This window comes from Oncorhynchus gorbuscha, linkage group LG07 (genome assembly GCF_021184085.1).
Source record: "Oncorhynchus gorbuscha isolate QuinsamMale2020 ecotype Even-year linkage group LG07, OgorEven_v1.0, whole genome shotgun sequence".
Taxonomy (NCBI): Eukaryota; Metazoa; Chordata; class Actinopteri; order Salmoniformes; family Salmonidae; genus Oncorhynchus; species Oncorhynchus gorbuscha.
The window spans coordinates 4,144,293-4,166,602 of NC_060179.1; the positions used below are offsets into that span (position 1 = coordinate 4,144,293).

Sequence of the window (22,310 nt, forward strand, 5' to 3'; positions counted from 1 at the left end):
CTAGCCCAGGTAGGTGTGTTGTCTAGCCCAGGTAGGTGTGTTGTCTAGCCCAGGTAGGTGTGTTGTCTAGCCCAGGTAGGTAATTCTAGGTGTGTTGTCTAGCCCAGGTAGGTAATTCTAGGTGTGTTGTCTAGCCCAGGTAGGTGTGTTGTCTAGCCCAGGTAGGTGTGTTGTCTAGCCCAGGTAGGTGTGTTGTCTAGCCCAGGTAGGTGTGTTGTCTAGCCCAGGTAGGTAATTCTAGGTGTGTTGTCTAGCCCAGGTAGGTGTGTTGTCTAGCCCAGGTAGGTGTGTTGTCTAGCCCAGGTAGGTGTGTTGTCTAGCCCAGGTAGGTAATTCTAGGTGTGTTGTCTAGCCCAGGTAGGTGTGTTGTCTAGCCCAGGTAGGTAATTCTAGGTGTGTTGTCTAGCCCAGGTAGGTGTGTTGTCTAGCCCAGGTAGGTGTGTTGTCTAGCCCAGGTAGGTAATTCTAGGTGTGTTGTCTAGCCCAGGTAGGTAATTCTAGGTGTGTTGTCTAGCCCAGGTAGGTGTGTTGTCTAGCCCAGGTAGGTAATTCTAGGTGTGTTGTCTAGCCCAGGTAGGTAATTCTAGGTGTGTTGTCTAGCCCGGTAGGTAATTCTAGGTGTGTTGTCTAGCCCAGGTAGGTAATTCTAGGTGTGTTGTCTATCCCAGTTAGGTGTGTGTTGTTTTGTCATCTGCTGTGTGTTTGCCAGTCAGCTCATGTTGTCTGTAATCCAGGGCCCTGTTTTTACACTATTTTTGACCCATTTCTTCTCTTCTGCTGGATGAAAAAACGAAAGTTGAACTTAAAAATGGTCAGACAGACAGTTGAACTGGAGAAGAGTCAGACAGACAGCTGAACTGGAGAAGAGTCAGACAGACAGCTGAACTAGAGAAGAGTCAGACAGACAGCTGAACTGGAGAAGAGTCAGACAGACAGTTGAACTGGAGAACAGTCAGAAAGACAGCTGAACTGAAGAACAGTCAGACAGACAGTTGAACTGGAGAAGAGTCAGACAGACAGTTGAACTGGAGAAGAGTCAGACAGACAGTTGAACTGAAGAACAGTCAGACAGACAGTTGAACTGGAGAAGAGTCAGACAGACAGTTGAACTGGAGAACAGTCAGACAGACAGTTGAACTGGAGAAGAGTCAGACAGACAGTTGAACTGAAGAACAGTCAGACAGACAGTTGAACTGGAGAACAGTCAGACAGACAGCTGAACTGGAGAAGAGTCAGACAGACAGTTGAACTGGAGAAAAGTCAGACAGACAGTTGAACTGAAGAACAGTCAGACAGACAGTTGAACTGGAGAAGAGTCAGACAGACAGTTGAACTGAAGAACAGTCAGACAGACAGCTGAACTGAAGAAGAGTCAGACAGACAGTTGAACTGGAGAACAGTCAGACAGACAGTTGAACTGGAGAACAGTCAGACAGACAGCTGAACTGGAGAAGAGTCAGACAGACAGCTGAACTGGAGAAGAGTCAGACAGACAGCTGAACTGGAGAACAGTCAGACAGACAGCTGAACTGGAGAACAGTCAGACAGACAGCTGAACTGGAGAAGAGTCAGACAGACAGCTGAACTGGAGAAGAGTCAGACAGACAGCTGAACTAGAGAAGAGTCAGACAGACAGTTGAACTGGAGAATAGTCAGACAGATAATTGATCTGTAGAAGAGTCAGACAGACAGCTGAACTGGTGTAGAGTCAGACAGAACTGGAGAAGAGTCAGACAGACAGCTGAACTGGAGAACAGTCAGACAGACAGCTGAACTGGAGAACAGTCAGACAGACAGCTGAACTGGAGAAGAGTCAGACAGACAGCTGAACTGGAGAAGAGTCAGACAGACAGCTGAACTAGAGAAGAGTCAGACAGACAGTTGAACTGGAGAATAGTCAGACAGATAATTGATCTGTAGAAGAGTCAGACAGACAGCTGAACTGGAGAAGAGTCAGACAGACAGCTGAACTGGAGAACAGTCAGACAGACAGCTGAACTAGAGAAGTCATGTAGTATAAAGGCTTCTATTGACTGGGGTGTTCATCTGGGTGAAAATAGAGAGGGTGCTTCTCCAAAAGGACTTCACACTGATCTATTTTTACAGAAACACACATAAAATCCCACTGGAGATTCTGACGATTCAACCGTCTATTTAGTTCACTAGTGGTGCTGATGTCACTACTGTAAAAGTGTCCAATCTGCTTCCCAAATGGCACTCTATTCCCTATATAGTGCACTGCTTCTGATCAGATACCTGTGTATGGAATAGGTACCAACTGTTTACTGGGTTCCATAGGTACCATTGGTACCCAGTAAAAAGTTGCCCCATTGTTGCTCCGGTTCTAATATACAATACGTGGACAATTATTAGCCAAGCGAGTATTCGGATCGATTCATTACGTCTATGCTCATTTTCCAACTCCAAATCATATGAACATGAATGGGTGATTCTTGATGGACCAGATGGATGGGCCCGTGGCTGGATCAGTAATGGACACAGGGACACCACTTTGAGTCAGGCGCCAGCAAGGTGGAGGAGGTTGATGATGGACTGAAACTCAACTCCCAAACCTACTGCCAATACTTATTTTCCACCATAATTTGCTAATAAATTCATTAAAAAATCCTACAATGTGATTTTCCAGATTTTTTTTCTTGTTTTGTCTGTCATAGTTGAAGTGAACCTATGATGAAAATTACAGGCCTCTCTCATCTTTTTAAGTGGGAGAACTTGCACAATTGTTGGCTGACTAAATACTTTTTTTGCCCCACTGTATATGTAGCAGAAATGTTCGCGTAAAAATATATATATATATTTGTCCCATCTGTGTGGATATGTTACAAACAAAACTACATACTCCCAGAAGAAAAGGTCCTTTTCAAAGCCCTGATCGTTTGTAATTGACATTTCAAACACATTACAGATTATCACCCAGTTACTCTCTTGTCTGTGTGTGCGTGTGTGGTTCAGATGAGGGTCACTGGGAAGAGGACTGTGACCTTTTACGATTGGTTCACACATAACAGCACGGCCTAAACACTGTGTGTGCGTGTGTGCTGCTGCTTGCGTGCGTGCTCGACCGCGTATCCGTATGGTCCGCGTTACCGCGTGTCCGTATGGTCCGCGTTACCGCGTGTCCTCGTGACCGCGTGTCCGTATGGTCCGCGTTACCGCGTGTCCTCGTGACCGCGTGCGTGCGTGTGTGAGAGATCCCGTGTGTATGGTGGGTGTGTTTTATGGAGTGACGTTAATTGGTCTATATTTGGAGGCGATGTGTGCTACCCGGGAACTAATGGAGACATAGCTGGAATCCCAGGCAGCGCTCCGGAGGGGTGGGGGGATAGCTCAGCTCTCTGCCCCCTTTTCTCTCTCCCCTGCCCGGGCCTGACACACACCACCTGTCCCTTCTCTCAGACAGACCTCCTGGAGGGTGAAGGGGAAGGAGAGGGAGGTGTACAGAGGGCCAAACCTTGCCTTACCTCTAATACCTTTTAACGCTTTACCCTATTGGATAATAATGAAGGTTCATAAAGACAGAGGCCCATTTTATGTGGGGTCCTTGCTATGCGGGATCCTTGGGACGTCCAAAACACACGTCACGACAAGAGAGACACCACCTCACTACATAAAGAGAGAACTAGCGAGCCGTTTCTAACTAGCGAGCCGTTTCACATCCATTTCACATCACATTGATAGATAGATATATAGAAAGGTTAGCGCGCACCCCGCTAACTAGCGAGCCGTTTCACATCACATTGATAGATATATAGAAAGGTTAGCGCGCACCCCGCTAACTAGCGAGCCGTTTCACATCACATTGATAGATATATAGAAAGGTTAGCGCGCACCCCGCTAACTAGCGAGCCGTTTCACATCACATTGATAGATATATAGAAAGGTTAGCGCGCACCCCGCTAACTAGCGAGCCGTTTCACATCACATTGATAGATATATAGAAAGGTTAGCGCGCACCCCGCTAACTAGCGAGCCGTTTCACATCACATCACATTGATAGATAGATAGAAAGGTTAGCGCACCTATTATTGGATTGGTGCTTTTTGTCTCTATTAGTGTGTGACTGGGGCTGGTTTCAACACTGGGATAAACTGATTGGTGCTTTTTGTCTCTATTAGTGTGTGACTGGGGCTGGTTTTAACACTGGGATAAACTGATTGGTGCTTTTTGTCTCTATTAGTGTGTGACTGGGGCTGGTTTTAACACTGGGATAAACTGATTGGTGCTTTTTGTCTCTATTAGTGTGTGACTGGGGCTGGTTTCAACACTGGGATAAACTGATTGGTGCTTTTTGTCTCTATTGGTGTGTGACTGGGGCTGGTTTCAACACTGGGATAAACTGATTAAAAACCAACACAATAACTGGCTGATGGAAGCACTTATTCTAAGAGCGAAGTATGTTATATATTTCTAAATAAGCTATTTATGCTACCTTTTTATATTCTTGATATTAATGATATAGGCCAAGGCGTAAAACAGCCGAGGTGATAGAGCCACGACCCTGGAATAAGAAGTGAACGTGTGTATGGGTGGAGAGAGGGTTGGTTTTATAGGTTTATTCTCTTTGGATTGTCAGTAGTGCATGTATTCTTGGCTGTCGTTGTCAGTAGTGCATGTATTCTTGGCTGTTGTTGTCAGTAATGCATGTATTCTTGGCTGTCGTTGTCAGTAGTGCATGTATTCTTGGCTGTCGTTGTCAGTAGTGCATGTATTCCTGGCTGTCGTTGTCAGTAGTGCATGTATTCTTGGCTGTCGTTGTCAGTAGTGCATGTATTCTTGGCTGTCGTTGTCAGTAGTGCATGTATTCTTGGCTGTTGTTGTCAGTAGTGCATGTATTCATGGCTGTCGTTGTCAGTAGTGCATGTATTCCTGGCTGTCGTTGTCAGTAGTGCATGTATTCTTGGCTGTTGTTGTCAGTAGTGCATGTATTCCTGGCTGTCGTTGTCAGTAGTGCATGTATTCTTGGCTGTTGTTGTCAGTAGTGCATGTATTCTTGGCTGTCGTTGTCAGTAGTGCATGTATTCATGGCTGTGTCAGAGTCGATCGTGAGTTGAACGTATGTATCCCTTTATGGGTAGTGTCTAAGACTATAACTTTTCAGGGAAGACCCAGACGCAGACAGTGTCTAAGTAACAAAAGTGTATTACTAGAACAAGGGGCAGGCAAAACGACGGGTCAAGGACAGGCAGAGGTCAGTATTCCAGATCAGAGTCTATAACTTACAGAACAGCAGGCAGTCTCAGGGTCTGGACAGGCAGAGGTCAGTAATCAGATCAGAGTCTATAACTTACAGAACAGCAGGCAGTCTCAGGGTCTGGGCAGGCAGAGGTCAGTATTCAGATCAGAGTCTATAACTTACAGAACAGCAGGCAGGCTCAGGGTCTGGGCAGACAGAGTGGTCAAAACCGGGAAAACTAGAAAACAGGAACTAGAAACAGACAGGAGCAAGGGGGGGGAATGCTGGTAGGCTTGACGAACAACAGACAAGCAATAGTAATTTACAACATTAACAATGTCTACACTTGTATTTCTGATCAATTTGATGTCATTTTAATGGACAAAAAAAATGTGATTTTCTTTCAAAAACAATGACATTTGTAAGTGATCCCAAACTGTTGACCGGTAGTGTACATGGAGCAGAAAAGCTGGGAAAAACAAACAAGATATGTCCTCCGAAGAGGGGGGTAAATAATACAAAATAATAATACAAAAATGAAAAAGGGGTTATGGTAAAGGTTAGGGGTCAAGGTTAGGGGTCAAGGTTAGGGTTTAGGGTAGCGATGTCCCAAGGATCCCGCATAGCACTAACCCATCATGTTTGTTGTAATTCTTTATTAGTATATATACTCTGCCGCGCCAGCATGCTTTTGCTGCACAGTCGATAGCTAGCTGGGGGGGGGCTGTCACTTGGTCATAATTCACATTCTGTACCAAATACATTGTCCATCAATAAACCCTTTACGATGTACAACTTCTCGTACAAATTTTGCTTTGTATTCTACCCACAACAACACCAGTATTCCTGTAGCAGAATGGGTATGTACTATAATATGGATTAGAGCCAGGAGAGGAGAGAGTGGTGGCCTGTTAGAACACAGACATGGTTCTAATGTCAGTGGTGATAGAACACAGACATGGTTCTAATGTCAGTGGTTTAGAACACAGACATGGTTCTAATGTCAGTGGTTTAGAACACAGACATGGTTCTAATGTCAGTGGTTTAGAACACAGACATGGTTCTAATGTCAGTGGTGTTAGAACACAGACATGGTTCTAATGTCAGTAGTGTTAGAACACAGACATGGTTCTAATGTCAGTGGTTTAGAACACAGACATGGTTCTAATGTCAGTGGTTTAGAACACAGACATGGTTCTAATGTCAGTGGTTTAGAACACAGACATGGTTCTAATGTCAGTGGTTTAGAACACAGACATGGTTCTAATGTCAGTGGTTTAGAACACAGACATGGTTCTAATGTCAGTAGTGTTAGAACACAGACATGGTTCTAATGTCAGTGGTTTAGAACACAGACATGGTTCTAATGTCAGTGGTTTAGAACACAGACATGGTTCTAATTTCAGTGGTTTAGAACACAGACATGGTTCTAATGTCAGTGGTTTAGAACACAGACATGGTTCTAATGTCAGTGGTTTAGAACACAGACATGGTTCTAATGTCAGTAGTGTTAGAACACAGACATGGTTCTAATGTCAGTGGTTTAGAACACAGACATGGTTCTAATGTCAGTGGTTTAGAACACAGACATGGTTCTAATGTCAGTGGTTTAGAACACAGACATGGTTCTAATGTCAGTGGTTTAGAACACAGACATGGTTCTAATGTCAGTGGTTTAGAACACAGACATGGTTCTAATGTCAGTAGTGTTAGAACACAGACATGGTTCTAATGTCAGTGGTTTAGAACACAGACATGGTTCTAATGTCAGTGGTTTAGAACACAGACATGGTTCTAATGTCAGTGGTTTAGAACACAGACATGGTTCTAATGTCAGTGGTTTAGAACACAGACATGGTTCTAATGTCAGTGGTTTAGAACACAGACATGGTTCTAATGTCAGTAGTGTTAGAACACAGACATGGTTCTAATGTCAGTGGTTTAGAACACAGACATGGTTCTAATGTCAGTGGTTTAGAACACAGACATGGTTCTAATTTCAGTGGTTTAGAACACAGACATGGTTCTAATTTCAGTGGTGTTAGAACACAGACATGGTTCTAATGTCAGTAGTGTTAGAACACAGACATGGTTCTAATGTCAGTGGTTTAGAACACAGACATGGTTCTAATGTCTGTGGTGTTAGAACACAGACATGGTTCTAATGTCAGTGGTGTTAGAACACAGACATGGTTCTAATTTCAGTGGTGTTAGAACACAGACATGGTTCTAATGTCAGTGGTGTTAGAACACAGACATGGTTCTAATGTCAGTAGTGTTAGAACACAGACATGGTTCTAATGTCAGTGGTTTAGAACACAGACATGGTTCTAATGTCTGTGGTGATAGAACACAGACATGGTTCTAATGTCTGTGGTGTTAGAACACAGACATGGTTCTAATGTCTGTGGTGTTAGAACAGACATGGTTCTAATTTCAGTGGTGTTAGAACACAGACATGGTTCTAATGTCAGTGGTTTAGAACACAGACATGGTTCTAATTTCAGTGGTGTTAGAACACAGATATGGTTCTAATGTCTGCGGTGTTAGAACAGACATGGTTCTAATGTCAGTGGTTTAGAACACAGACATGGTTCTAATGTCAGTAGTGTTAGACACAGACATGGTTCTAATTTCAGTAGTGTTAGACACAGACATGGTTCTAATGTCAGTAGTGTTAGACACAGATATGGTTCTAATGTCAGTGGTTTAGAACAGACATGGTTCTAATTTCAGTGGTGTTAGAACACAGACATGGTTCTAATGTCTGTGGTGTTAGAACAGACATGGTTCTAATGTCAGTGGTTTAGAACACAGACATGGTTCTAATTTCAGTGGTGTTAGAACACAGACATGGTTCTAATGTCAGTGGTGTTAGAACACAGACATGGTTCTAATGTCAGTAGTGTTAGAACACAGACATGGTTCTAATGTCAGTGGTTTAGAACACAGACATGGTTCTAATGTCTGTGGTGATAGAACACAGACATGGTTCTAATGTCTGTGGTGTTAGAACACAGACATGGTTCTAATGTCTGTGGTGTTAGAACAGACATGGTTCTAATTTCAGTGGTGTTAGAACACAGACATGGTTCTAATGTCAGTGGTTTAGAACACAGACATGGTTCTAATTTCAGTGGTGTTAGAACACAGATATGGTTCTAATGTCTGCGGTGTTAGAACAGACATGGTTCTAATGTCAGTGGTTTAGAACACAGACATGGTTCTAATGTCAGTAGTGTTAGACACAGACATGGTTCTAATTTCAGTAGTGTTAGACACAGACATGGTTCTAATGTCAGTAGTGTTAGACACAGATATGGTTCTAATGTCAGTGGTTTAGAACAGACATGGTTCTAATGTCAGTGGTTTAGAACAGACATGGTTCTAATGTCAGTGGTTTAGAACACAGACATGGTTCTAATGTCAGTGGTGTTAGAACACAGATATGGTTCTAATGTCAGTGGTTTAGAACACAGACATGGTTCTAATGTCAGTGGTTTAGAACACAGACATGGTTCTAATGTCAGTGGTGTTAGAACACAGACATGGTTCTAATGTCAGTGGTTTAGAACACAGACATGGTTCTAATGTCAGTGGTTTAGAACACAGACATGGTTCTAATGTCAGTGGTGTTCTTATGAGGACCCTCCTAATGTCAGTGCCTCCCCATAGCCCCTCAAAAAGAGTGTAACAACGGGAACTCTCAGTAATCCATGTGTGATAGAACCCTAAGCACAGGAGTAGGCTCTAATGAACGTGTAGGCTTTCTGTACATTGTAATCCTTTATTTTATATTCCATTGTTTGCTGAGCTTGTAATTGCACATGGTTGTGTAAACATCAGAAAAAGGCATTGAATGATAAACAGAATTTAACCCGGACCCATTTGTTTTTGTTTTTTTACAATTTAATCCACATCCTCACTTTATGTCAGTATTATACAATTGCTACTGGCTCAGCCTGTCCACGGTCTGCATCACACACCCCAGGAGTCCTCAATCCTGTAAGACACCTGAAACACAGAGGTAGGTTGGTGAATGGTCATTTTGCTGTTCTCAGTTTAACCCAGAGAACTGAGGATCTCGCAGGGATATATATATTTCTCTCTCTCTCTCTCTCTCTCTCTCTCTCTCTCTCTCTCTCTCTCTGTCTCTCTCTCTCTCTGTCTCTCTGTCTCTCTCTCTCTCTCTGTCTCTCTCTGTCTCTCTGTCTCTCTCTCTCTCTCTCTCTCTGTCTCTCTCTGTCTCTCTCTCTCTCTCTCTCTCTCTCTCTCTCTCTCTCTCTCTCTCTCTCTCTCTCTCTCTCTCTCTCTGTGTCTCTCTCTCTGTCTCTCTGTCTTTCTCTCTCTCTCTGTCTCTCTGTCTCTCTCTCTCTCTCTCTGTCTCTCTCTCTCTCTCTCTGTCTCTCTGTCTCTCTCTCTCTCTCTCTCTCTCTCTCTCTATCTCTCTCTCTGTCTCTCTCTCTCTCTCTCTCTCTCTCTCTGTCTCTCTCTCTCTCTCTCTTTCTCTCTCTCTCTGTCTCTCTCTGTCTCTCTGTCTCTCTGTCTCTCTGTCTCTCTCTCTCTCTCTCTCTCTCTCTCTCTCTCTCTCTCTCTCTCTCTCTCTCTCTCTCTCTCTCTCTCTCTCTCTCTCTCTCTCTCTCTCTCTCTCTCTCTCCCTCTCTGTATACAGTCAAGACAGTTCTAACTCTCCCTGTGTACATCAATGATTGGGTCAAACCACACATGATTGTCCACACTTGAAGTCCTGATATCCTTTACTCTACTTCAGCTAGATGGTGTTGACCTATCATTAATGGATGAAACTGGGGTCGATTTGCATGTTTGAGAGAGAGAGAGAGAGTTAGATAGAGAGAGAGAGAGAGAGAGAGAGAGAGAGAGAGAGAGACTGGGGAGAGAGGGAAAGAGGGAGAGAGAGAGAGGGGTGGAGAGAATCATGTGTGAGTTATATATTGTTTTACACTGGTATAGACAGGCCTACCTTTACACTAGGATAGTTCAATTAATGTGCATTTTTCTCTGGACAAACCTCAGTGAGGCTGAATTGTTGTCATCTGACTCCTGACACACGTTGACACAAGAGGCGGAGTTGGTGAATAGTTAGTGAATAGACACCTTGTCTGTCTGGCATGGATCTATGTATAGTATAATTTCTATTAACTTGACAAGACATACAATGACATTCAAAACGCCACTCTCCACGGAGAGGAAGACATCTGTCTGACCACGGTTCCACTTCTGTGGCTAGTCATATCAACCGGGTGTTAATCTGGGTAAACGAAGAGAAATTTTTAAAAATAATGGGGAACTACAATAGTGCTACTCACATTTGGTTCCTCTTGGATAGGACAGAAAATTACTCTGCTAAACACAGAAGTTTCAAAAGTGAGGAAGGAATTAATTTCACTAGCTACAGACGTTACACACTGATTTAACAATCTCTCTACTTTGAAAGCAAGCTAACTAATTAAATGACATATAATAATGTTTTCTCTTTACAACTTTACCTGAACTGTACTATGTACATTTCTGATGTTATTTTGCAGCATTTTGTATCATATTGGCCAGCAAGCACATCAAATCAAATTTCAAAGCACATTCCGTTTAACTGCTAGGCTCATTTCTTTATTTAACTATTTATTACTGTATAGACACCGTACAGTTTGGGAGACAGCTTCACGTTTGGTAATGAAAGGTGGTGCAGTAACGTTAGTACTGGTAAAAAAAATAAGTTAATTACTTCACTGTGCAGTTAGCTAGCTACTGCTAAAGCTAGCTACTGCTACTAGGTAGCTACTGCTACTAGGTAGCTACTGCTACAAGCTAGCCACTGCTACAAGCTAGCCACTGCTACTAGGTAGCTACTGCTACAAGCTAGCCACTGCTACAAGCTAGCTACTGCTACAAGGTAGCTACTGCTACAAGCTAGCCACTGCTACAAGCTAGCCACTGCTACAAGCTAGCTACTGCTACAAGCTAGCTACTGCTACAATTGCTTGCTACTGTAGTGCTGCCGTGCAAACCATGTCTCCAGAATCATCTATAATCTTCAATATGATGTTCTTAAAACCTAGAATGAAAGAACATCCTTCGTATCTGTGTGGTTTAATGTAGTCAAAATTTTTGCCATGGGGTAAATTGAGCCAATGATTGAGCCAAAGGCAAGTTGAGCAAATTCAAGGGGTTTTCTTCCCAGGCATAAACGCTGGGATATGAGGTAAGAAAAGGCCCTATGTTAAAGGTGTTGTTTTTAAAGTGTTACAATATGCTTAAAATGATTTTGAGTGACACTGGTCTATACCAGTCTATTAAAGTGACACTGGTCTATACCAGTCTATTAAAGTGACCCTGGTCTATACCAGTCTATTAAAGTGACACTGGTCTATACCAGTCTATTAAAGTGACACTGGTCACTTTAATAGTATTTACATACTGTTTTACCCACTTCATATGTATATACTGTATTGTAGTCATGGCTCATCCTACATAAACAACTGTTATACACATATGTTCTATTCACATACTGTCTATACACACCATTCACAGTTTGATATAGAGCCATAGCAATAGCTGAATGGTACTCTTTACCAATCCATATGTCTCAGGCTAAAAGTAAATCCACCTTCAAGAAAAGAAAAAAAAAACATCTAATGAGATAGACCATGTGACTGGACAGGAAATATAAAGAACATCTAATGAGATAGACCATGTGACTGGACAGGAAATAGACCATGTGACTGGACAGGAAATATAAAGAACATCTAATGAGATAGACCATGTGACTGGACAGGAAATAGACCATGTGACTGGACAGGAAATATAAAGAACATCTAATGAGATAGACCATGTGACTGGACAGGAAATAGACCATGTGACTGGACAGGAAATAGAATGAACATCTAATGAGATAGACCATATGACTGGACAGGAAATAGAAAGAACATCTAATGTGATAGACCATATGACTGGACAGGAAATAGAAAGAACATCTAATGTGCCTGGACAGGAAATATAAAGAACATCTAATGAGATAGACCATATGACTGGACAGGAAATAGAAAGAACATCTAATGAGATAGACCATATGACTGGATAGGAAATAGAATGAACATCTAATGAGATAGACCATATGACTGGACAGGAAATAGAATGAACATTACATTTTACATTTAAGTCATTTAGCAGACGCTCTTATCCAGAGCGACTTACAAATTGGTGCATTCACCTTATGACATCCAGTGGGACAGTCACTTAACAATAGTGCATCTAAAACTTAGGGGGGGTGAGAGGGATTACTTATCCTATCCTAGGTATTCCTTAAAGAGGTGGGGTTTCAGGTGTCTCCGGAAGGTGGTGATTGACTCCGCTGTCCTGGCGTCGTGAGGGAGTTTGTTCCACCATTGGGGGGCCAGGGCAGCGAACAGTTTTGACTGGGCTGAGCGGGAGCTGTACTTCCTCAGTGGTAGGGAGGCGAGCAGGCCAGAGGTGGATGAACGCAGTGCCCTTGTTTGGGTGTAGGGCCTGATCAGAGCCTGGAGGTACTGAGGTGCCGTTCCCCTCACAGCTCCGTAGGCAAGCACCATGGTCTTGTAGCGGATGCGAGCTTCAACTGGAAGCCAGTGGAGAGAACGGAGGAGCGGGGTGACGTGAGAGAACTTGGGAAGGTTGAACACCAGACGGGCTGCGGCGTTCTGGATGAGTTGAAGGGTTTAATGGCACAGGCAGGGAGCCCAGCCAACAGCGAGTTGCAGTAATCCAGACGGGAGATGACAAGTGCCTGGATTAGGACCTGCGCCGCTTCCTGTGTGAGGCAGGGTCGTACTCTGCGGATGTTGTAGAGCATGAACCTACAGGAACGGGCCACCGCCTTGATGTTGGTTGAGAACGACAGGGTGTTGTCCAGGATCACGCCAAGGTTCTTGGCGCTCTGGGAGGAGGACACAATGGAGTTGTCAACCGTGATGGCGAGATCATGGAACGGGCAGTCCTTCCCCGGGAGGAAGAGCAGCTCCGTCTTGCCGAGGTTCAGCTTGAGGTGGTGATCCGTCATCCACACTGATATGTCTGCCAGACATGCAGAGATGCGATTCGCCACCTGGTCATCAGAAGGGGGAAAGGAGAAGATTAATTGTGTGTCGTCTGCATAGCAATGATAAGAGAGACCATGTGAGGTTATGACAGAGCCAAGTGACTTGGTGTATAGCGAGAATAGGAGAGGGCCAAGAACAGAGCCCTGATTCTCGCCACGCCACCTGGTAGGAGCGACCTGTCAGGTAGGACGCAATCCAAGCGTGGGCCGCGCCGGAGATGCCCAACTCGGAGAGGGTGGAGAGGAGGATCTGATGGTTCACAGTATCGAAGGCAGCCGATAGATCTAGAAGGATGAGAGCAGAGGAGAGAGAGTTATCTTTAGCAGTGCGGAGCGCCTCCGTGATACAGAGGAGAGCAGTCTCAGTTGAATGACTAGTCTTGAAACCTGACTGATTTGGATCAAGAAGGTCATTCAGAGAGAGATAGCGGGAGAGCTGGCCAAGGACGGCACGTTCAAGAGTTTTGGAGAGAAAAGAAAGAAGGGATACTGGTCTGTAATTGTTGACATCGGAGGGATCGAGTGTAGGTTTTTTCAGAAGGGGTGCAACTCTCGCTCTCTTGAAGACGGAAGGGACGTAGCCAGCGGTCAGGGATGAGTTGATGAGCGAGGTGAGGTAAGGGAGAAGGTCTCCGGAAATGGTCTGGAGAAGAGAGGAGGGGATAGGGTCAAGCGGGCAGGTTGTTGGGCGGCCGGCCGTCACAAGACGCGAGATTTCATCTGGAGAGAGGGGAGAAAGAGGTCAGAGCACAGGGTAGGGCAGTGTGAGCAGAACCAGCGGTGTCGTTTGACTTAGCAAACGAGGATCGGATGTCGTCGACCTTCTTTTCAAAATGGTTGACGAAGTCATCTGCAGAGAGGGAGGAGGGGGGAGGGGGCGGAGGATTCAGGAGGGAGGAGAAGGTGGCAAAGAGCTTCCTAGGGTTAGAGGCAGATGCTTGGAATTTAGCGTGGTAGAAAGTGGCTTTAGCAGCAGAGACAGAGGAGGAAAATGTAGAGAGGAGGGAGTGAAAGGATGCCAGGTCCGCAGGGAGGCGAGTTTTCCTCCATTTCCGCTCGGCTGCCCGGAGCCCTGTTCTGTGAGCTCGCAATGAGTCATCGAGCCACGGAGCGGGAGGGGAGGACCGAGCCGGCCTGGAGGATAGGGGACATAGAGAGTCAAGGGATGCAGAGAGGGAGGAGAGGAGGGTTGAGGAGGCAGAATCAGGAGATAGGTGGGAGAAGGTTTGAGCGGAGGGAAGAGATGATAGGATGGAAGAGGAGAGAGTAGCGGGGGAGAGAGAGCGAAGGTTGGGACGGCGCGATACCATCCGAGTAGGGGCAGTGTGGAGGTGTTGGATGAGAGCGAGAGGGAAAAGGATACAAGGCAGTGGTCGGAGACTTGGAGGGGAGTTGCAATGAGGTTAGTGGAAGAACAGCATCTAGTAAAGATGAGGTCGAGTGTATTGCCTGCCTTGTGAGTAGGGGGGGAAGGTGAGAGGGTGAGGTCAAAAGAGGAGAGGAGTGGAAAGAAGGAGGCAGAGAGGAAAGAGTCAAAGGTAGACGTGGGGAGGTTAAAGTCGCCCAGAACTGTGAGAGGTGAGCCGTCCTCAGGAAAGGAGCTTATCAAGGCATCAAGCTCATTGATGAACTCTCCGAGGGAACCTGGAGGGCGATAAATGATAAGGATGTTAAGCTTGAAAGGGCTAGTGAGATAGACCATATGACTGGACAGGAAATAGAAAGAACATCTAATGAGATAGACCATATGACTGGATAGGAAATAGAATGAACATCTAATGAGATAGACCATATGACTGGACAGGAAATAGAAAGAACATCTAATGAGATAGACCATGTGACTGGACAGGAAATAGACCATGTGACTGGACAGGAAATATAAAGAACATCTAATGAGATAGACCATATGACTGGACAGGAAATAGACCATGTGACTGGACAGGAAATAGAATGAACATCTAATGAGATAGACCATATGACTGGACAGGAAATAGAAAGAACATCTAATGAGATAGACCATGTGACTGGACAGGAAATAGACCATGTGACTGGACAGGAAATATAAAGAACATCTAATGAGATAGACCATGTGACTGGACAGGAAATAGACCATGTGACTGGACAGGAAATAGAATGAACATCTAATGAGATAGACCATGTGACTGGACAGGAAATAGAAAGAACATCTAATGAGATAGACCATGTGACTGGACAGGAAATAGACCATGTGACTGGACAGGAAATATAAAGAACATCTAATGAGATAGACCATGTGACTGGACAGGAAATAGACCATGTGACTGGACAGGAAATAGAAAGAACATCTAATGAGATAGACCATGTGACTGGACAGGAAATAGACCATGTGACTGGACAGGAAATATAAAGAACATCTAATGAGATAGACCATGTGACTGGACAGGAAATAGACCATGTGACTGGACAGGAAATAGAATGAACATCTAATGAGATAGACCATATGACTGGACAGGAAATAGAATGAACATCTAATGAGATAGACCATATGACTGGACAGGAAATAGACCATGTGACTGGACAGGAAATAGAATGAACATCTAATGAGATAGACCATATGACTGGACAGGAAATAGAAAGAACATCTAATGAGATAGACCATATGACTGGACAGGAAATAGAATGAACATCTAATGAGATAGACCATGTGACTGGACAGGAAATAGACCATATGACTGGACAGGAAATAGACCATGTGACTGGACAGGAAATAGTGTGAATAAGTAAAAATTGCATTTGGATTACTGTTACTCTCACGCCCTGACCGTAGAGACCCTTTTATTCTCTATGTTTGTTTGGTCAGGGTGTTACTCGGGTGGGAAAGTCTGTGCTTTCTGGTTCTTTGTTTTTGGCCGGGTATGATTCTCAATCAGGGACAGCTGTCTATCGTTGTCTCTGATTGGGAATCATACTTAGGCAGCCTTTTTTCCTTTTCTCATGTGTGTACACAGTCGGCTTTAAAGGCCTGGGGAATGTCGTGTCATTTATGTATTTTTACACAGAGAGGAAGAGGCTACTTGGGTGAATTTGCGAGGCATGCAAGACAAGACATCAGAGATACAGATTAGCAAGATGTTCTTTCTGCCTGACCCCCCCCCCCTGGCTCGCCTGCTCTAGCTCTTCACCAGAGATCTGTATATAATGGAGAGATGCTCATGTCTGCGCCCTGTCAGCGGGAGTCGTGGTCCCAAAAGCGGGAAGGCGGGCAGCAAGTTTAAGTCCAAAATACACATCTTGTCGAGAGTGAAACCTCTATCTTTGCCCTAATGAGGCGAGTGTGTGTTCAGTCTTCGGCCTGTTGTGTTTACAGTATCCTAGTCTTTTCACTTTTTTTTCTGCTGCTTTACTGAAGTTGCGAGACATTGCAAGCCAAAACATTTTTAGATAGAGGCATTTGATTGTCAATAGATAAGTTTAGTGCACAGCTCTGATACTGTCTGTCTAGTGCACAGCTCTGATACTGTGCTCCTCCCCTCTCGCTCCGTCTCTCACTAGCTCGCTATGAAAGATGCAAGTGTTTGTGTTCTCGGAAGTATGTCAACCAATCAGTCTCCTCCATTCCAAAAAAATACAGAATCTTAGGAGTCGATTCCTAGTGGAATCAAATCTTTACACTCAGAAATGGGAGTCGATATCCCGGGAGTCGATGTGCTAGGAGTCGATTCCTAGTGGAATCGAATCTTGACACTCAGAAATGGGAGTCGATATCCCGGGAGTCGATGTGCTAGGAGTCGATTCCTAGTGGAATCGAATCTTGACACTCAGAAATGGGAGTCGATGTCCCGGGAGTCGATGTGCTAGGATTCGAGGAATCAATTATTTTGGAGTCGACTCTTCACCACTGCGTCATGGTTGTTAACGTTGAGGTACAGTAATGGAAGTACAGGTGCGGAACCGTTTCCCAAAACCCTTTCTGCAGTGCAGCTGCACCGTGAGGCCCAAACCATTTCTGGCAGTGCAGCTGCACCGTGAGGCCCAAACCCTTTCTGGCAGTGCAGCTGCACCGTGAGGCCCAAACCCTTTCTGGCATTGCGGCTGCACCATAAGGCCCAAACCCTTTCTGGCAGTGCAGCTGCACCGTGATGCCCAAACCCTTTCTGGCAGTGCAGCTGCACCGTGAGTCCCAAACCCTTTCTGCAGTGCAGCTACACCGTGAGGCCCAAAACCCTTTCTGGCATTGCGGCTGCACCATAAGGCCCAAACCCTTTCTGGCAGTGCAGCTGCACCGTGAGGCCCAAACCCTTTCTGCAGTGCAGCTACACCGTGAGGCCCAAACCCTTTCTGGCATTGCGGCTGCACCATAAGGCCCAAACCCTTTCTGGCAGTGCATTGCATTGTGAATTCAAAACGTTACTTATTGTTTTAACAGAAAACCAAATAATATATATATATATTTGTCACATCTATACTTGCGACCAGTACCCATAGGGCTCAGGGCCCATACCCCCCGGTGCCCAAAGGCCTCAGGGCCCATACCCCCCAGGGCCCATACCCCCCAGGACCCATAGGGCTCAGGGCCCATACCCCCCAGGACCCATAGGGCTCAGGGCCCATACCCCCCAAGACCCATAGGGCTCAGGGCCCATACCCCCAGGGCCCTTACCCCCCAGGGCCCATACCCCCAGGGCCCATACCCCCAGGGCCCATACCCCCAGGGCCCATACCCCAGGGCCCATACCCCCAGGGCCCATACCCCCAGGGCCCATACCCCCAGGGCCCATACCCCCAGGGCCCATACCCCCAGGGCCCATCCCTGAATAGTGAGTTCTCTCCTGGGTGTGGATGTTGATGAAGGTTCTTTGATTCAGAGTGTTAGACACATTTCAGTTGAATGCGTTCAGTTGTACAGCTGACTATGTATCCCCTCCTGAATATTTCTTATTTATGAAACTTTTATTTAACTAGGCAAGTCAGTTTTAAGAACAAATTGTTAGTTTACATAACAATACATACAATACATAACATACAATACAATACATTACATAACACAGAGCCACCTTCCCTGTTATCTGTCCTATACATAACACAGAGCCACCTTCCCTGTTATCTGTCCAATACATAACACAGAGGCACCTTCCCTGTTATCTGTCCTATACATAACACAGAGCCACCTTCCCTGTTATCTGTCCTATACATAACACAGAGCCACCTTCCCTGTTATCTGTCCAATACATAACACAGAGGCACCTTCCCTGTTATCTGTCCTATACATAACACAGAGGCACCTTCCCTGTTATCTGTCCTATACATAACACAGGGCCACCTGTTATCTGTCCTATACATAACACAGAGCCACCTGTTATCTGTCCTATACATAACACAGAGCCACCTGTTATCTGTCCTATACATAACACAGAGCCACCTGTTATCTGTCCTATACATAACACAGAGCCACCTGTTATCTGTCCTATACATAACACAGAGCCACCACAGTCTCTATTAAGCAAGCTGAAGTGTGTACCTTTTTTGTGTTTCCGTAGCATATGAGAACAGGAAGGGTCTGTTGCACCGTAGGGTCATGCTCTCGTTATCTGTTTATATATATATATATATATATATATATGAATATATGAAATATTAACATAAATAAAATAAATAAATGTACATTTTGCAATGGTCTTCTCAGTCTCCGGACTTGAACCCCATTGAAATCCTGTGGTTTTGAATTGAAGAGGGCCAGTCCATAAATGCAGGTGAAGGATTTGAAAGATCGGGGAAGATTCTGTCTGGAGGAATGGTCTCAGATCCCTCCCAATGTGTTTTTGAAAAAGGCTCAGTGCAGTTATCCTCACAAGGTGAGGTATTGAAATGTATTGAAAACAGAGGTATAATTTGGACTTGTATTAGTATAAAATAATATAATTTCCCCAAAAATTATATTTGCATTATTTATTTTATATTATTCTTTGACTCACCGTTATCAAGGGTGCCAATAAATTTCAACCTGACTGTATCTATCTACAGCATTAAGCTACAGCATATACTCTTTGTTGGGTCTGCTGCTGTAAATGCATCTCATGCCTCTGACATCTAGACAGGAGCAGTGGATAGCAGATAGCCGTGCAATGTTCTGTTCTATTATCCTAACCTGGGTTCTAGACAGGAGCAGTGGATAGCAGATAGCCGTGCAATGTTCTGTTCAATTATCCTAACCTGGGTTCTAGACAGGAGCAGTGGATAGCAGATAGCTGTGCAATGTTCTGTTCTATTATCCTAACCTGGGATCTAGACAGGAGCAGTGGATAACAGATAGCTGTGCAATGTTTTGTTATATTATCCTAATCTGGGATCTAGACAGGAGCAGTGGATAACAGATAGCTGTGCTCTGTTCTGTTCACCCAATCTGGGTCACAGATCACATGATCTGGCACTCTGGGATAGATTTATAATCTCTCATGTCATCGTTGGCCGGTAGAGAGCTTCTCTTTAATGGGATATTTGTGTATGGGGGAAGGGTGTGTGTGTGTGTGTGTGTGTGTGTGTGTGTGTGTGTGTGTGTGTGTGTGTGTGTGTGTGTGTGTGTGTGTGTGTGTGTGTGTGTGTGTGTGTGTGTGTGTGTGTGTGTGTGTGTGTGTGTGTGTGTGTGTGTGTGTGTGTGTGTTTCACTACCCATACACAGATTAATGGCTAATGTGTGCTACTTGAAAAGCAATCCCTGTTACTGCAGCCACCCTAAAAATAGAGAATTCACTGCGTAAATGTACTGTACACATGTTGATTACACAAGACACATGACATATTACATGGGACATTATACATGTAAGAGTGTGTTAATTGCGTAAACATGAGTTGTGTCTCTGTCTGTCTCCCCTTATAGGTCCTGACTATATCAAGCAGGCGTTCATGGATCCAGTGAAGATCCCCAAGGATCCTCCCGAAGAGAAGGAGAAAGACAGCCCCACCAGCCCTGCCCAGACCCCCGGGCCCACCCCTCCCAGCATCGCCCAGACCCCCGGGCCCACCCCTCCCCCCTCGCCCCACAGCAAGAAGAGACCGCACAGCAACAGCGTCTCCACCTCCGCCTCCCGCAAGATCAGCAAGGACGAATCATCACACAGTCGCAAGGTCAGCAAAGAGGAGAAGCCGGTCCGTAAGAGCAGCAAGGAGGAGCGGCTGAGCAGGAAGTTGAGTAAAGAGGAGCGGATGTCCATCGCTGCCGAGCCGCCCACAGCTGCTGCTCCCACTTCCCATGTAATACACCAGGCTTCAGCCAGACCCCCCAAGGCCCCGGAGCCCGGCCCCACCAACGTACCACCTCCCCAGGCTGCTGCTCTGCAGACGGGTCCTGTTAATGAAATGGGACAACTCCACTCCCAGTACCATAGCTACTACGTCAAAGCCCCCTCCAGGGGACCCCTGCCCCCGGAACCTGAGCCTGAGGAGGACGAGGAGCCCAGTCAACTGACCCTGGCAAGGATGGCCCCGCCACCCCCCAAGTCGTTCCGGAATTTCACCCTCAAGCCGACTCCCACAGGTGAGCAGAGCAAACTCAGGAAGCAGGATTCGCTGAAACCAAAGAGCCTGGCAGAGACCAAGAAGACCAGTATGGAGATGGCTGACGGGCAGGGTGAAGAGAATGTAAGTAGGAGTGCTGATCTAGGATCAGTTGTACCTTTTTAATTCACACTTAGTAACGCGACATGGACATGGGAGACCTTGATACTAACTCTTCTTGGTGTTGCCTTGCAGGCTCCTAACTCTATCCTGGTTGCTATGGTGATGCTGTTGAATATCGGCCTAGCCATCATATTTGTCCACTTCCTGACATGATGGTCCTGTGTCTCAGGTAAACCTCTTCTTGCAAAAATAAAAACAGCCACACAACATGTTTTTTATTTTACCCAATCAGTTCAGAACTAATCAATTAAACCACACCTGAACTGTGCTTGATCCCTCAGTGATGCCGTGGCAACTGGTGCAGCGTCTCCAGCCTTGTAAAAATCAAAATGGTGTCAGTCAGTATCGGAAGCGACCACAGGAGCATGGAAATCGGCTTTGTGACACAGGAGAGAAACATGAGAGGCAGGAGAGAAGGACCCGCAGGCTGTCCAGGGCCGTCCACAGACCTGCCTGATCATAATACTCTCCTCTGGGTTCTGTTAAAGAACAAAATAATATGTCTGAGGGAGATAGGAAAAACAATACAACAGGAAAACGTCAACACACACACACACACACACACACACACACACACACACACACACACACACACACACACACACACACACACCACACACACACACACACACACACACACACACACACACACACACACACACACACACACACACACACACACACACACACACACACACACACACACACACACACACACACACACACACACACACACACACACACACACACACACACACACACACACACACACACACACACACACACACACACACACACACACACACACACACACACACACACACACACACACACACACACACACACACGGAAATATGAAGTAATTAAAATACACGTCTGCTGTCCCAAGCAGTGAGCTCTCTGCTCTTGCAAGGCCACTCCTTCTATTAAAATCAAATCACATTTTATTGGTCACTTACACATATTAGCAGATGTTATTGCTGGTGTAGCGAAATGCTTGTCCTGTCCTTCTGTCCTGTCCTGGCAGGAACACAGAGGGACTGACTGACTAACTTTAACTGGGCCAATGTGGGGATGCACTTATAGATGACAGGAGCTAACAGCTGCCTTACTATTTTACCCTGTGACGTCTTCATGTAGAGATGTAGGCACAGCAAGGCCAGAGGACTGAGAGCTGCCCGTTCCAAACGTTCCCACATTCTGAGTTCTGAGGTTCCAGTATTCTGAGGTTCCAGAGTTCTGAGGTCCCAGTGTTCTGAGGTCCCAGTGTTCTGAGGTTCCAGAGTTCTGAGGTTCCAGAGTTCTGAGGTTCCAGCGTTCTGAGGTTCCAGTGTTCTGAGGTTCCAGTGTTCTGAGGTCCCAGTGTTCTGAGGT

The 22,310-nt window shown here is 45.4% G+C and overlaps 1 protein-coding gene across 2 annotated transcripts in view; it reads left to right on the plus strand.

The window, feature by feature from the left end:
• Positions 1-21,601, plus strand: part of LOC124039446 (junctophilin-1-like) — a 93,860-nt gene extending 72,259 nt beyond the window's left edge. Inside the window, exons 5-7 of one of the 2 annotated variants that reach the window (XM_046355411.1) lie at positions 20,137-20,897; positions 21,009-21,105; positions 21,218-21,601. In XM_046355411.1, coding sequence (XP_046211367.1) covers positions 20,137-20,897; positions 21,009-21,089 — 842 coding nt within the window. In that variant the 3' untranslated portion in view covers positions 21,090-21,105; positions 21,218-21,601. Of the gene's footprint in view, positions 1-20,136; positions 20,898-21,008; positions 21,106-21,217 lie in introns of those variants that run through there. The other variant, XM_046355413.1, reaches the window with a different exon arrangement.
• Positions 21,602-22,310: the final 709 nt, after the last annotated feature.